The 17,386-nt window shown below is 37.6% G+C and overlaps 1 protein-coding gene across 1 annotated transcript; it reads left to right on the top strand.

Moving 5' to 3' along the window:
• Positions 1–5,938: 5,938 nt before the first annotated feature.
• LOC121479650 (matrix Gla protein) lies at positions 5,939–9,308 on the top strand. The gene is made up of 4 exons (XM_041735347.1): positions 5,939–6,095; positions 7,547–7,579; positions 8,420–8,495; positions 8,927–9,308. The coding sequence occupies exons 1-4, from the start codon at positions 6,035–6,037 to the stop codon at positions 9,066–9,068; spliced, it is 312 nt and encodes a 103-aa protein (XP_041591281.1). The 5' UTR covers positions 5,939–6,034; the 3' UTR covers positions 9,069–9,308.
• The last annotated feature ends 8,078 nt before the right edge of the window (positions 9,309–17,386 follow it).

Genomic DNA, 17,386 nt, shown 5'->3' with positions numbered 1-17,386 from the left:
TGTGCAATTGAATGAGTGTGCAATAGCAGCCACACCGATTCCTAAATTGGAGGGAATGGCTCCCAGCATTAGGAAATGTTGACCATCATCAGTCATGAAAGGGGATTGATTTATTCACAGACCAGAAACTTTTATAGCAGCAATTTCAGATTACAAATAGATTCCTATGAAGATTTTTGCCTTTAAAATTAAAACTGCCTTTGCTTTGAATATACCTTCCCACTGACCACTGGGCTATTTAACAGCTATGCAGTAACAAAATGTAGGATTCTGTTCATTATTTTAATTCAAACATACTATATTTTTAAAAGTCTTTCGGAGAATGGAGACTTATTTTTAAAATGGAAAAATCACCAAAAAAAGTCAAAAGGTCAAAAAGGACACCTTGCCATCATTTGGGGGGAGAAAGTCCCCACACTCTAACTTCACATCTCACTCAAAAGCAGCCGTGAGAGCCTAATGAGTAAATGGCCAACCTTTCTCAACTTCATGTCCAGCCAAGATGGGAGACATAGAAGCTTTCTCTGTTTTACTTTGAGTTGAAGGAGCAGGTTGTAAATTGAGCCTCGATTCTGGTTTTGCTTGGGGTCTAAGTAACAGTAAGGATGGACTTTGCAGATACCGCAGAGACTGTATTCTTCTCATACCAAACCAGAGTTAGTGTCAGTAGACAGCAAACATGAGTGTTCACAGATGTGGTGATTTCTAAAGTAAGCTGAAAGGCTTGGAAAGCAACATACTTGAGTTAGAGCTTCTTTGGACAGACAAGTTATTGTGCAGAGCACTGAATAGAGAAATGGGGGACTTGATTTTGAATACCAGAGTCATCCCTTTCTTTGATTTTGTAAGTCATTAAGCTATCTGGGTGTAATTGGCCATATGCAAATCTTTAATTCCTGTTGTCCTATTTCAAAAGACATTGAAGAAATTAGCATTTTAAATATGTAATTTTTTATAACTTTATCTCTGATACTTTAGATTCAACAATCCCGGTAGACACAATCACAGAATCCGTTAAGCAAGTGTCAGACCTTGGGAAATAAGGCATGGTCGTATCAATGATTCAAGACATGTTCTTTGAAATCATATAGCCCTGTGTTCCTGGAGGACGTGCTAAAAGAGTTATCCCCTGATAACTCTTGAAATCAAATCAATCAAATTGATTAACTAAATCAATCAATTTAGTTACAATGTGACTTTGGAAAGAATATATTACCTCTTGAGCCCTAATTTTCTCATTTATAACTTAATTAATTTAGTATAATTAATTAATTATACTAAATTTGTAGGATTATTATGAGAAGTAAATAACATAATGAATAAAAAATTTATCATAGTACCTCTATGACATATGATAATTCTACTTGGATAGTTATATAATTGTTATTTCACATCTGCTATCTTATTTAAAAATTGAAGCTTTTAATGGGAAGGAAAAGGGTAGAAGAGATGATCTATGTGGGGAGAAAACAAAATGTGACAGTTGTTTCCAACTAGAAGCCCAGTTTATTTAATATCCAGGCTTCTCTGCTTTTCCCCAGATTCCCTAGATGTCCCTCCCATACCCGAGTTTAACAAACATTTATTTTCACTTAGTTCAGCTGAGACAAATTAAGGAAAGGACTTAGGGATTTGGTGCTTGGAAAGCTCTGTCAGTTAAGGAATCTAAGATCTTTATATCAGATTCCTTAACTGATGATATAAAGACTCAAGGGATTTTCCTTAAAAGAACACAATTAAGAGGTCAGCGATGTCCTAGGAAGCTGCCTACTTTTCTGTCTCTCATTTCATTGCCTTTTGTTATCCTAGAAAGTGATTTTTTTTTTTATTTTCAGGGATGGTGCTTCCTAACTCTCCTCCTCTTTGCCTTTTTCCTTTACTGGCAAGACTAAGGGCTTTAGTGCTGCCAGTAAAATAGTACTGTGAACTCATAAAACCAACATTCTGAAAATAAAGCTGAATCTCAATGGAACAGAAAAAAAGGGGGGCTGTGGAGCCAAGAAAATTCCTTAAGGAGACAATACCTACTAGTGTGAAAAAAGAAAGAATGAATAAGAAAGGACGGCGGACCCAAGGAAGTAGAATTGGTAGGAAATAGTTGTTTTTTTATTACAATGTCATGATTTGAGTCACAGAAACACTATTAGAAAGGGGATAACTCTTTTAGCATGCCCTCCAGTAAATACTTTTCTGAAAAGCTTCTCCCAACAATAATTCCTGGCAGGTCTGCCAGCCTTTCCTCTCCTCCTTTCTTTCCCTGAATTCAGAATTATCTGATCTCATCATCAGTGCTTTCTGCAACGTTCTGCAAATAAAGATGCTCTTGAGTACCCATAAAAAGTCAGTGCAATGATAAAGCCTATCACTTAGACTTCTCTAGGGCCAGTTGGCTGCCTAAGCAAATATTTAAAAAAGAGGAACCACTAATTAAATTTGTGATCTAAGATCACGCTTGATTCATGAGAATAGGGTCCATATCTATATTTTTCTCCATTATATTTACAGTTTAGAGTTGGCATATAGAAGATACTCCATACATTTGTTAAATGGATGGATGGATGGATGGATGGATAGATGAATGGATGGATGGATGGATGGATGGATGAAATATTGACTAAAATACGAGGCTACTTCTGGCTGTGGAGGGCATGCTTATGCTTTTCTTTTTCTCCTGAGGGCAGGTGGAATAGGAAATCTTATATTACTCTGTGGCTTCTGTGGTCTGTGTTATACCACACTGCCAATCTCACCTGTGAAGATTCCTGTACAATCTAAAAATGCTGCCAAACATATCACTATTTCTACTCCCTTTGTTGTCACTCCTGGAAGTATCTGCAAATAGTCTCTGCTAAAGAATACTCCTCTTTAGTTAGGGAGAAATATCTACATAAATGTCTTTCATTTATAAGAAACTTGTATTTCACCCAAATATAAATTGGAGCATCATGTGGTCTAGTCTTTACAAGATATTGCAATTAAGAAAATACAAATTAGGGGCACCTGGGTGGGTCAGTCCATAAAGCGTCCAATGCTTAATTTTGGCTCAAGTCATGATATCAGGGTCGTGAGATCGAGCCTGGCCTCCAGCTCTGTACTGTGCGTGGGGTCTGCTTAAGATTCTCTCTCTCCCTCTCCTTCTGTCCCCCCAACCCCCACTCGTGTGTGCACACGTGCTCTGTCTCTCTGCTTCAAAAAAAAAACCCCAAAAACAAAACAAAACAAAAAACTAGCAGCCAACATTAATTTAAAATTTTTTAATATTTTCTCACAATTCTCAATCTTTTATTTTTTTTCAAACAATATTTTACAGTCTCAGACAAGCCTAATCATAATCAAACACCTCTGATTTGTCTTTTCCCATGTCTCACTTTTAACATCTCAGTCTTACAGCTGCCTCAGAGCTTTTCTCTCTACAGCTCAATCTCTACCTAAACCTCTCCCATCCAGCAAACCAAGTCTATAAGGCTCTTCTCATTTCTCTCCTTCCGCTTTTGTCTACCTTCATTTTCTCTCTCTCTCTCTTTTTTCTGATGAGTCAATCTCAATCCTTTCCAATACAAAGTCCCCATCGAGTTAGTCTGATCCTCTACATGACTGGAGTTGGTACATACAAAGTTATCTTTGAGACAGGGAGAAGGGCTCTGAATTTTCACACATTATTAAGTTTTACAAATTATATAAAAATGGTTTTTAGCATAAGAAAACCCATAAATAAATGGAAAAGAGTGGAAAGGGAAGATAAGTGACTGGTGAGAGAGAGATATAGTTTCCAACAGAAAGTATTAGCCTTGCAAAAAAGCAAGATGATAAGGAAAAATGCTTAAAAGTTTAGGAAAGCCAGTGGAACCAGAAATGAAAACAACTTATGAAAAAATGTGAAGCTTACACTGGAAAGAGAAGTATAAGATTTTCACACTTGGATTCAGAGTGTAAAATAAACAATTGTGATGTCAGAGGGCTGAAACTGAGCACTGTTACCATTTGAACTTGGGAGTGGACGAGACATGTGGAATCTGGCCAGGAAAGACCAAATTAGTATACATTGTGAAGCACATGTTTGTAGCTGGAAAAGAGACTTCTCTAATTCTGGAGATAGGGTTGGGGGAGGTGAATTATTGTACTGATTTTAGGGATGAAACATTGAAACCAAATTTGCTTCATTTCATATAAATTGGGTGTTAGCAACTGAGTTGAATGCATATCAAATGCTACATGAACAAGCCACAGCTAGCTTGTTTTCCCAAAACAAGCAACGTAGTAAATGTAGTAAGTGCAATGTAGTAAACTGGCTTTTGCAAATATAACAATTTGGATGATTTATCTTGGAAAAAGGGCACTGAAGCCAATCCTGAGAGCAAGTTTGTGATTTAAAGAGGGAAACAACCACCAATCTTGGGACTGAGAATCATGATGGATGAATTTGTCAGGGATAACATACGTTGTCTTCTTTTTGAGGTCTTCTTTAAGATTTTATCATAAAAAATATTATCTCTTAATACCAAAAAAAAAAAATCTGGAGGGAAACCCTACCTTTTATTGGTCCTTCACAACTCACAAATCCTTCAGATCACAAGGATTCCCAACTATTTCCTTTAACAGGGAATGCTTTGGTATTTACAAAAGCTCTTCAGAAGGTGGAATCTGGGAGAAAATCCATCCCAATAAGACAAAAAGAATGAGCCATGTTGTTGGCTCATTACAGTTCACTTTGTTACTCATCACTGCTCCTTGAAACAAATTATTATTGAAAACTGTATCCACCCACTCCCATCCCAATCCTTTTGCTGTTCCAACCCAATGGAGAGGTCCTGCTACTTTAGCTAATATACAATCTGCAGCTCTATGACTGAAATCTCTCTGTCTGCCAAGAGGACTCTTGGGTACCGGACAGCATAGACACATCTTGATAGAAAAGGTTTTCTGATTGTCCAAGAGGAAGGGGAAAAAAAAAAATACCAGCTCTGTCTGCAAGATAATCAGAGGCACCAAATTACAATCCTCCTCCCATAAGAAAAGAAACAGCACATCTACTGAGGGTATAATGGAAGTATGTGTTTGTGACAATCTATGTTTGAGGATACGTGACAGCCAAAGCACAACATGAATATAGTAAGTAGCTATTACTTAACTCCTTAGGGACGTGTCTTGTTTGTCTCTAGATCTCTCACAGCACCTCGCACAGTTCCTTGCCTCTCAACTGTCACTGGCTAAGAGCATATTGGATTAGTTCATTACCAGGACAATGCCTTCAGAAAATGAGGGATGGGTACCCTCTTATCCTTGTTGCACTTTAGATCAGTGATATCCAGCCGAAGAGAGCCCTGGGGCACAGGATTGGACTCCAGTCACAAAACTGGAAGAGCAAGTTACAATGAAGCCAATTGAGGAAACGGAACTCATGGCGTCGGTAGGCATTGATGCCCTGCTCAGCACTTGAAAAATGCAAAAGGTGCCTATCACCAGACACATATCCAATTGATGCAGGATTGTTAGTTCAACCCTGCTGGGAAAATAAGTTGATATTAGAACCAATTTATGAGGTGAAGTCCTTTGCCCCCATAACCTCTCGTCCATCCATCAGGGGAACAAGCAGAACACTACAGCTCTGTCTGCAGACCAGACTTGTAATCAGGGCCAGGAGAGTAGAGAAGGAATTAGAGAGGCAAACACGTGTTTGTGGCAACTCCCTTCTCTGCGGACCTGTGCCCGGGGCTGGCCCCAAACACAGGGCGGCCACAACTTCTGTACCAGGACAGCATCCTGCTATACACAGCCAGGTCCAGGAGTGAGGGAAAACTGCCCACCCAGAGTAGATAATATCTGGAAGGAATGAGTATTTGGGAAAAGTCCCAGTGCTAGTTTAGGGCCAGCCAGTCTCCACCTTCTCTGGCCCCCTCCCACTGGTTCCTCCCCTTTCTGCGGCTCCAGTTCTTATAAAAACTCCACAACCTTTCACTAACAGCCTGCAGGAGCCTCTCTCCCCTCTGCTGCTGCACAAGCCAGTGAGACCAACCCACAGGACCACGGAGAGACCATGAAGAGCCTGCTCCTTCTCTCCATTCTGGCTGCCTTGGCCGTGGCAGCTTTGTGCTACGGTGAGAAGCCTTTCTCTGGTTTTTCTTTTCTGCCTCTGATTTCCATTTATTTCAATTTTTTCCTCTCCCTCCTCTTCTTCTTCCCTCTTTTGCTAATATAATCTTAAAGTACCATTAATTTAACATTTTTCCCAAGCTCTGTGGACACTGATTTGTTCCATCAAGTTTTTTTTACTTCCTAAATATCAGACTTTGGTAGGCAACATAACAGGCACGTCCTGTCTATAGTAAGTCATTGTACACCTAGAAACTTTGCTGTTTGGGAAAGAAGGTATCAAATTCCCAAACCCCGAGTTCTCATTTTTAGGGATGTTTATTTATACTTTGGTAACAATTGGTTAAAGATATTTGTTAAATCACTCACCTTTAAGGAAATTAGTTTTCACAGGAGGTATTAAGTTTAGCCCTCAGCAGGGACAGGACAATCTCCTAAACTTACTACATGTGTTCAGTGAATTAATTTAGAAACAAAGTTTGCATTTAAAGAATCTCAGAGAAAAATAGATGGTATAATTTTGATTGTCAAAAGATAAATTCTATAGTTTCTCTATATTGTCTCTATGTTTCTCTGTGTTGTCAATTATATTTGTGTCTGTTCAAGGCTTATGAAAGAAAATCTGAAGCAAGATTATTTTTGGTCAATCTTATGTTTCAATTATCTGGATATTTAGATGTCCTTAAACCTCAATTACATTAACAACCATTTGTATTGTGCTTTGGACTCTTGAAATTATTCACATGCTTTCAGTAGCAGAGGATTTGGTTTCTTCATCTCCTTCTTAACTTTTTAAATAAAATCACTTGCTTACAAATAGAAACCTCCTATTGCCAAATTTACCTAATGTGCACAGGAAAGTGGTAGAAAGAAGAAAACTTGCTTTGGCGTCATCTCAGTTTTCTCCAATTGGCATCAGGCCCAGTGTGAGTTGTCAGCTGGAGCCAGTGGTTTCTGTGGCTGCCAGGTTAACACAGGTTCTTAAGAGGCTTTAGGAACCTCTTAGAAACCTATCTTGGTAGAGCCCGGCTGACCATCTCCCCACACTGGCTGGAGAACCTGGGCTATTTTTTGGACACTTCTGTCCCTTTCTCAACCCTGCTCTTGGACAGGTCCCAAATTAATCAGAGAAGTCTCTCTGGAAATTTGTATGTAGCGCTTAAATTATCTTCTTGCGCTAACCTGAAGACCTCAGAGTTCTGGGAAATTTTAGCCAAGACCATAGCCACTAGCTCCTTCAACATCAGAAAATAACTAAAATGTAGAGATACTCACATGAAGGACAGAGCTAGAAAAACAACTCATAAATCCTAAATGCCTGAAATTTGTAATAACCACACTGCTAAATATATTCTTTACATCTTTTTGGCTCTTTTCTCTCCTTCCTTCCCCAGATTTAGGACATTGCCATGTGTGATAAATAATAATCATGGGAATCTTTCGTTTTTTATTCCAGAATCTCATGAAAGCATGGAATCCTATGAAATTAGTAAGTGAATATCTGATTTCTTTATTTAAGCCTCATGTATCAAAGAATCCCTCTTCCTATTCTTAAATAGACAAAATGGTAATATATGGAGCTAATATAGGGAAGGGAATGAGGGCCTCTTTTAGAAAATTAAAATAAATTTTAAAATCCGATGGCTGTAAACATCACCAGATGAGCAATTGTTTAAGCTTGAAATAGTGTAATGTGGCATTAAAACTGCATTCATCAGAGTTGGAGGCATTTGGACATTTTAAGCTGGCATCACATCAACCACATGGATGGAAAACAAGAAGTAATGACAAATGGCAAAGTATGGAATTAGAGGCCTAGTCAGCTGGGAAACCGCAGCCGTCAGCATTATGTCGAATGTTGTTGAATATCCGGACTTACAAAGACTGAGTATAGGAAGAAGTAACATATCACTCTCATTTTCAATTTGTTCATATTGTCATAATATTTACATAGTCCATTTCTGGTAATCTAAAGTTATGCTTTCTAAGTCCTCAGGACAGAGAGAATTTCTCCTTACAGGAATTAAAAACACACTGACTAGGAATACCAAATTGAGAAAGGCAAAGCGATTGCCTGAGGTGAAATAAACAAACAAAAATTGCTGTGGCCTATGTAACAAGTCTCTAAAAAACATATGCTCATCTCTTTTAATCAGGCAGTTTGGCAATCTGTTTTATCTTTCCCTCTAACTTTTGTAGATCTCTAGTTACCTAACCAAAATGCATGAATGAATGAGTTTCCAAATATATTTATGTCAGGTAATATCCATGGAAATATTTTCAACTACTGTTCCCCTAAAACTGCAACTACTTATTTTTTTCTTTTCAGATCCCTTCATTAACAGGAGAAATGCCAATACATTTATATCTGCGCAACAGAGATGGAGAGCTAAAGCCCAGGAGAGGTGGGTAACAAAACTTGATGAGGGGAGATAATTTTTCCACATTGATCCAGCATCCTGGATCTGAACGGAATGAGAAACAGGTTGTAATCATACATATTATTTTTAATTGTGTCCCCAAATCAAAGAATTTAAAAACAGTATACAGACAACTGAATTTCAAGACGACTAGCTTGTGAAAGACCCAGAAAGCAGAGGTAGAGAGGAGGGAAAGAAGGACAGAAAGAAAATTTCTATTTTTGTTAAAAAAAAAAAAATCCCCCTGTTCCACCTTTCCCCCTGTTAAGTATCTCCAATATTGGGGGCTGAATAGGATCTCTCTCCTATATTTTCTTATTCTTTCTTCCCCCCACCCCTTTCTTTTTTTTTTTTTTTTTTCTTACTCTATTTATGCTTCTCATTTTGGGCCTCTTTTTTTCTTCCCTACTTTCTAGGATCAGAGAAACCACCAAGCCCGCCTATGAGCTCAACCGGGAAGCCTGTGATGACTTCAAGCTTTGCGAACGCTACGCCATGGTTTATGGATACAATGCTGCCTACAATCGCTATTTCCGGCATCGCCGAGGAGGCAAATGAGATTGAAAAAAGTCTCTTTCCTTCCGGAGCCTGGTGCCTGGTTTTGTATTCCTTTACAGTAGCATCATCGAACTACATAAACACATACAAATTGCTTATTTCTTAAATGTTCTTGTCTGGCTGTTGCCCTCCTTCCTGCCCCCCAGATCAATAAGCAATGAAAGTGCAATGTAGTGAAAGGTCAAAAGAGAATTAAGATGTGTGATTATTACATAATAAACTCTTGGATGGATACTTTCATTTTGTGAGTCTGATTTCTCGTGGAAAAAAAAAATGCTGAGATATTTCAGTCATGGCCCACCTAATCCAGAATAGGACATTCTCTTAATCATATCCTAGTGATGATTAGAAACCTAACTACATAGAAGAATGAAACTCAGAAGACACTCAGCCATAATTTGTCTAGACTCTACCTTGGGACTGGTGAATGACTGCCTCCTATTTCTTGTTTTCCAGGCTTTTCAAACAGCATAGATGATTAATCATATGATTTTCCTGCTCCCAAACTTTAAATGGTCCTAAATTCTTTCTGTGTGGATTCCAGGCTCTATCCTGGTTCAGCACTCTCATCACGATTTCTTGAATGCCATCATTTCCTAAGATGTCACAGTTGAGACTCACTTGGGCCAAGAAAATGTCTGTGTTCACAATCACCAGAGATTTTTTAAGAATTCAATAGTGGAATTTTGGAGCTGGACAAGATTCTATAACTCCCTTATGCCTGGTTTGCCAATGAGGAAATGAGGCCCCAGAGTCCCCTGCTTGGTAGCTTGAGACAGAGACCAGAACATCTCAATCTCACTTCAGATTTTGCTCTTCTCTGCCATGAGAAGAGCAACTGTGCATGCCCAACTTTTACATCCATTCCTTTTGGTAGGCCCACTGCCTTCATTTCCTTAGTGAATGATCTTTTTTATTCCTCAAAATCCAGCTCAAAAGTCAAGTACTTTATGGAATTAGTAATGATTAAATCTGCCCACCTCCTATCACACTACCCAAGCCGTATCTAGCTTACAAGGATACATATAAAGAGTCAAGTTACAATTATATTATTCAATTCATATATTTTTTAAAGATTTTATTTATTTATTCATGAGAGAGAGAGGTAGAGACATAGGCAGAGGGAGAAGCAGGCTCCCTGTAGGGAGCCTGATGTGGGACTTGATCCCAGGACCCCAGGATCATGACGCAAGTCAAAGGCAGATGCTAAAACACTGAGCCACCCAGGTGCCCTCAATTCAGATTTTATTTTTTTTAAGATTTTTATTTATTTATTCATGAGAGACACACAGAGAGAGAGGCAGAGATATAGGCAGAGAGAGAAGCAGGCTCCATGCAGGGAGCCTAATGTGGGACTCGATCCCGGGACTCTGGGATCATGCCTTGAGCCAAAGGCAGACGCTCAACTGCTGAGCCACCCAGGCGTCCCAGTTCATAGTTTAATTAAAGTTTCTTTTTATGTATATTTCTTTGACTAACATTATGGTGAGAAATGGCAATTATTGGTTGGTACTATATTCTGTTCACAAAGGATTTTCAATGAAAGCTGAATAAAAAAGACTGGCTAGTCATCCCTGGGAGTGATCACCCAGTTTTGAAACTGTTACATTCATCATAATAGCATGTGTTATTTAATTTAAACCATCATCATATTAATATAATGATGAGTGTTTTATCATTTTCTGAGCTATTTTTCATGTGATAACTCATTGGGTCTTACAAAAGACTAGAAGATAGATGATATTTATTAGATGGTAAAATTGAGACTCAGAGAGGTAACTTTCTGAAGACATTTTAGTAAATGCAATGGTGTATCACTCAGGCTAAGATTTATTCCCCTGGCCACCAGATATATTGACAGCTGATGATTCCCAGCTAAGGACATGTGTGCAATTCTCTACAGATCTCTAGAGCTCTCTTGTGTGCATCTCTCTCCCCTCTTGTACTCTTCTCTGTGATCATCAGCCACTTCTCTTTACTCTCTGCTCTTTCAATTTAGAAAGACCATAAAGTTCTGCTGGGTTCTATTTTCTATCCTACGGCCTGTAGACTTTCCAATACATTGAGGTACCTATAGGACTCATCCTCATTTGCATCAGTGTCAAGGAATACAAAGGAAGGCATGAAATGGGGGAACAGGGGAACAAAAAAAACCAATGGGACATTGAAAACAAATGGCAAAATGATAGACTTAAACCTATCACAGTAATCTCATTATATATAGTCTAAACAGTCCAGTTATTTTTTTGGCTTTACATATAGTCTGTACTATATCTTATTGGTTATTTTTTATTATTTTTGCTTTAAACAATCAATTATTTTTTAAAGGCTTAGATAATACAAAAGAACATCTCATGCATTTAGTCATAGTAGTTTCCATTTCCGCAGCTCCTCATTCTTCTGTATGCATCCAGATTTCCAACTGGTCCCATTTTTCATTTGCCAGATGGACTTCCTTTAACATTATTTATAGTGAAGGTCGTCTGGATTCTTTCTGTTTTGAAACTTTGCCTTAATATTTGAAATATGTCTTCACAGCATATCAAATCCTATGTTGTAAATTGTTTCTCTTTTAAGATGTTCCACTGTCTTATAGTTTGCATTATTTTTGCTATAAATCTGTCGTCATTCTTTTCTTTATTCTTCTGTATGTACTGTGTCTTTTAGGTCTTGCAGCTTCTAAGGTTTTTCTCTTTATCACTGGTTTTGACCAAAGTTATTATAATGTCCCTTGTTATACTTTTCCTTATTTGTCTTGTTTTTGAGGTAGGATTTAGTGATTCATCAGTAGCATGTAACATCCAGTGCTCATTACATCACATGCCCTTCTTAATGCCCATTACCCAGTTACCCTATCTCCCCTCCAACAACCTTTAGTTTGTTTCCTATAGTTAAACATCTCTTATTGTTTGTCTCCCTCTCTGATTTTGTCTTATTTTGTTTTTCCTTCCCTTCCTCTATGTTCATCTGTTTTGTTTCTTAAATTCTACAATAAGTGAAATCATATATTTATCTTTCTCTGACTTATTTCGCTTAACATAATGCCCTCTAGTTCCATCCATGTGCTTGCAAATACTTTCATTTTTATAAGTTGCTTTTTTCTCTGTGTATTTAATTATTGACAGTTTGTTTTAATGTGTCTACAGGCTTGCTAACTTATCTTCAATAATCTAATTTACTGTTAATCCCATCTAGTGCATTTTTCACTTCAGACATAATTTTCACCTATAGAAGTTTGATTTGGGTGTTTTCATATTTTCCATGTCTTAACTTTTTTAACACCTTAGATATAGTTAGTATAACTATTTTAATGTCCTTGTTTGCTAATTCTAATATCTGTGTTACTTCTATATTGGTTTTGATTGGTTGATCATTCTACTTGTTATGGATCATAATTTCCTACTTCTTTGAATTCTGGATAATCACCAGACATTGTAAATTTTATTTTATTTTTTGTTTCTGGATAATCTTGTATTTCTGTAAGTATTCTTAAGTTTTGTGGGATGCAGTTAAATCACCTGGGAAAAGCTTCATCGTTTTAAATTTTGCTTTTAAAATGGGACCAACTCAGTATTTAGTTTAGGGCTAATTGCTTCCTCCACACTGAGGAAAGACTTTCTGACTGCTGCACCCAATATCCCATTACTGGGTGGTAGGAATAGGCAACAATACCAACACTGAGTTAGTGCCAGCTGCTGTTCCTTCTATTCCTCTTGGATGACTATTTTCTTATATTTATGTGCCAATCAGTTATCTTCTGCATAGCCAGATATCTAGAGATCCCCCTCTCAGTAACTCTCTCCTCTCCAGCAATTTTCCATGTAAATTGTAACCCCCATATTCTCCTAGGACTTTCAATTCATCTTGACTCAAAATGTCCACCATATTTCACTTTGGTTCCCTGCTCCCTGAGCCATGCCCTGGACGCTCTCTTAAGGCAATAAACTGAGGCAATCACAGGACTCAATTTGCTTGTTTCTCATCCCTTAGGGATCACCATCATCTTTCATTGATTGATGCCCAGGGTCTTGAAAATCATTGTTTCATATGTATTATCTGTTTTCTTTAGTTATTTCTAAAAAAAAAAAAAAAAAGAGTAAATCCCATGTGAGATATTGTCTAAAAGCTCACTATCAGACTACTCTGAATGGTCATCTCAGCCTCAGAGTTTCCTCCTAGAATTGACTGATGTATTGATTGGAATTGTACAAAAGCTCAAATGTTCACCTTGCCTAGAACTATGTTCCTCATCTCTCTCATGTTGGACACAAAAGTACTTCCCTATAAACCATCTGCACACAAATCTCCAAGTCTTAGAGTCTGTTTATCAGGAATCAGATCTGTGACAGTCATTTAGTTGGTAAATAGGGGGACCAGGGTCTTCCAGATCCAGACTTCTTATTTTTTCAATTATACAATAGTTTTTGAGCTGTCAAGGAGCTCAGCAATAACCTAATTCAACCTCCTCATTTTATGCTGAGCAATTTGAGAGCTCAGAGACTAAATGACTATTCCAAGGGCAGGTAATTTTATTCTCTTGAGAAATTCACTTGTACTGACCTCATAACAGCCAGTTTTCAGAAACGGTTATGTACAGTGGTCCCTATATTGTACCAACCTTTCATTGTATAGAGTCACACTTTCCAACCTGATGAAGCTAGTCTCAATGTAGTTTCAAGTCAGTCAAAATTTTTATCTCTCCACCTTCTCTGTTCCATTTCTTTTTTTGAGATACTTTTGTTTTTCAGAGCTAGGACACATGAAGTGACAGGTCACAAGCCTTATTTTCTTCCCCTTTTATGAGCTTGGTAAGTAAGACCTTTCATGGAGTAGTATATCCTGGGAACCAAAAGTGCTAAAACACGAGCAGAGTACTCTTTTTACACCCCATTAAAGCCATCTTACATTTTAGCATAGTGTTTAAGAATAAGAACTTTGGAACTCCTAGCTTCACCACTTAGAAATGAAATTCTTGGGAAAGCTAATTAATCTCACTGGGCCTCAATTTCCCTATCTGTAAAATAAGATTATTCTAGTATCCACCTTAATATTGTTGTAAATATTAAATAAATGAAAGATGTGTGAAGTACACAAAACACTGTCTGACATAGAACAAGTGCTTAATAAATGTTAGCTATTTCTACTGTTATTGTCTATTGGACTATTACTATTATTGCAATGTACTACACTCTGCATATTAAGAAATGGCAAGACAATTCTTCTTTGAGGATTCTCACTTATACTTAGAAAGCAGCCAGCAGGACTTACAGCCAAAAACTGCTGATAGCACCAGCCAGCTTGTACCTATTCCACTCTTCCTCAATTCTCCCTGTGCTGTATATATCTGTGCTGATGAAACATGTAGTTTCAAAATAATAAGCCAGGGAAGTTCATTTTTATGTAAGGAAAATTCATTATCTCAGCTTTTATGTTTAACTGGGTTTAGAACTAATGCAGAACTATTAGAACTATTTTTATATAGTCATAAAAGCACACATATTAGAAGAGTTAAAGTTATATACTTAAATAGTAGTACTAGTGGCATATTTAAGCACTATTTAAATCCCTATGATTACCTTTTCAATAAAGAAAATCTGCAAGTAATCTGTTGCTCTACCTCTGAGTTCTTGAGTACCTTGATTTTCCATCATTTCTAACCTTTCTTTCACTTATTAAATTCTAATGCTCTAGCCCAGTTCTATTAGAAATAGAATTCTAATGGAAGAAAATTCTATACTGAATTTATTTTGATTTTGAACCCTGAAACTTTGCCTAGATTGTCTCTGTTTTTTTATTCATGAACTAGGGTTCTATTTCATCCTAAATGGCCCTCCTCTGGAGTCCAGACATGGCTACCTCTCTGACTACTGGATATATCTTCTGCTATGCCCCCCCCCCCCGCAGCAATAAGAATCCCTGACAATTGGTGTTAATTCAGAACAGAACATATTAATCCACTCCATTTTCTCTGCAGAATGAGGTATCTTTATCCATGATGTGTTAAACACTCTGAACTACCAACATTATGCAGTGGTATGTCCATAGTAGGAAGACTACTTGGGTCTGAGAACCAAGATAAAGAGGCAGGAGTGGCTCTATTTGTCGTTTTTGTAACCCACATGAAGAATTTATACTTTCCCTTCTTATAATTTTAGTATCTGTGGGTTGGAAATCCTGATTCATACAGAGAGAACAATTTTACCGCAAGACATTGAAAAAGTCCCATTTAAACTCTAGATGCTGTTCACATCAGTCTCTTCATGAGAAGAGAACAGTTAGCAAGTAACAGGGTCATCTTTTCTCAAGGGGGTAATTGAACATGTTTATCAACAGAAGATAGGGCTTCTAATTGTAAGAAGGGGAGAGTACATCGGATATCTAGGTAATCCATTGGAATATCTCTTGGCATTTCTCTGCCCAATTGTGATAGCAAAGGGACAAATACACCAGCGAGGTCTGAGGAGGGCATGGTGATGAGTTCACAACTCTCAGGAATGGGGATCTATTTCATTTAGTAAATTAAACACATAGACCAGTATATGTGTTAACTAAGAGTAAGGCCATCGAGAATGGGTAGTTGAAGAGTGAAATGAATCTTAATAGTGACCTTACAACCATCTGCAGCAGCAGGGGCTATAGCTTGTCCTACTAACCTTTATAAGTATTCTATCTTGCTCCAGGACTGAACTAAATTTCAAACATGAGAATATACCAAAGGAGAAATTATAGAGCTGAGAAAGAGATCATTGTTACACTGAAACTTGGAAATACATTTCTATAAAACAGCTACAGCATCTAGGAAAAAGTGACTAGATTGTAATTTTTTCCTGAAAAGGAGACCAACTGGAATTCAGTAGAATTCTGGAACATTTTGTATGAAACAAGTAGATGTAACAGGGCAAGTGTGGTTTGAAATTAATTTTATGGTGCTTTGCTCAGATCCTTTCAAGGACTGAGGCATTCAATCCCGCATATACCAGCAGCTGAGAGCTTTCAGTGGGCTGAGTCCCTCTCCCAAAATTGCCCTCAGCTGAAGAGAACAGCTCACTCCAAGTCATGAAACAGCCCACATCTCAAAACTGACTAACCCAAGGGCCAACCCTTTCCCCTGACGCTGATATCTTCCAGTCTTGTGACTCCTTCTATCTTATCTTCCCTTCCCCTTGCAAGCTCAATATTAAAATGTCAGGATGTGCTTGGCTTAATTGCTCAGGTTATGATTATATGTATACACACACACACAAATACAGCAGAGGTAGGATATGGAAATCTTTTGGTGGACTATAAATTCATCCTGAGATTGAAATTGGCCCCAACCTTTTCTGTTTTAAAAATGTAACCACCCCCCCCTCCCTCAAGTTATCCTTAGGTTGATGCTAGGGACTACATTATGAGACTCATCTATTAATTTCTCTAGAGAAATAAACTAGGTGACCTGTTGGGGGTTTTTCCATCTCTCATTTCTCTGAATTCAGGCATTGAAAGCTAACCAACAAACAAGAAAGCCAGGAACAGAAGTCATCTGGGGTTGTTAAAACATGAGGTTAAGCTTTGAAAAATACTGTTCAAGAAATGTGCTCTTTTCACAGTTAATACAGAAGATTTTTATGGTGCTTGCCTAGAAACACTCTGATTCCTTTACTTTGGAGAAAGCAATACACAAAAATTGTCTCTACCCATTTCATCTAAGGATAATGCCCACCCCTTCTGACCACAAACATAATAGAAAAATAATCTGCATTCTGCCTTTAGATACAGTTTTTAAACATTCTGAGAGAGAAGTTTCCTCCTTACAAGAAGTCTTGGAAAAAGTTCCTAAAGATAGTGATTTTGTATTATAAAAATATTCGAGGAAAATCATAAGTGCTACGACTTACCCCTAAGAGTGAACTAAAGATAGTGATTTTGTATTATAAAAATATTCAAGGAAAATCGTAAGTGCTATGACTTACCCCTAAGAGTGAACTTACCCCTAAGACCTCAAAAGTGGGAGCAAAGAAGTTGCCATAGAGCTGAGAAAGAGGAGATCAAGTTTCTAAACTGGTACACACATTTCTATACACACCCATGCAATCCAGGAAAAGGTGGCTAGAATTATGAAGTTTAGTAGAAGCATAAGGCCTAGTAGCACCCATCTCTTTGAAAACATAAAAGGAATTAAGAGTCAGAAGAAAAAATGAAGCAAATTTAGTGTTTCCCAAACAAGTATTCTTAAAGAACGATGTTGCAGTCAATGTCTTGCCAAAAGTTGTTTTATACCCAAATAATTTCTATTGTTTTGCATAATCTATTGCTTTTACATAACCTCTTTTTAAAGA

Source organism: Vulpes lagopus, chromosome 21 (genome assembly GCF_018345385.1).
Source record: "Vulpes lagopus strain Blue_001 chromosome 21, ASM1834538v1, whole genome shotgun sequence".
NCBI classification, from domain to species: Eukaryota; Metazoa; Chordata; class Mammalia; order Carnivora; family Canidae; genus Vulpes; species Vulpes lagopus.
This window is presented reverse-complemented; position numbering and strand designations above follow the sequence as displayed.

Excerpts from the sequence above, each read along its gene's own strand:
- LOC121479650 (XM_041735347.1), top strand. The coding sequence starts at position 6,035 with ATGAAGAGCCTGCTCCTTCTCTCCATTCTGGCTGCCTTGGCCGTGGCA. Across the intron at positions 6,096-7,546 it reads CGTGGCAGCTTTGTGCTACG|AATCTCATGAAAGCATGGAA; the intron begins GTGAGAAGCCTT and ends TTTTTATTCCAG. Across the intron at positions 7,580-8,419 it reads CATGGAATCCTATGAAATTA|ATCCCTTCATTAACAGGAGA; the intron begins GTAAGTGAATAT and ends TTTTCTTTTCAG.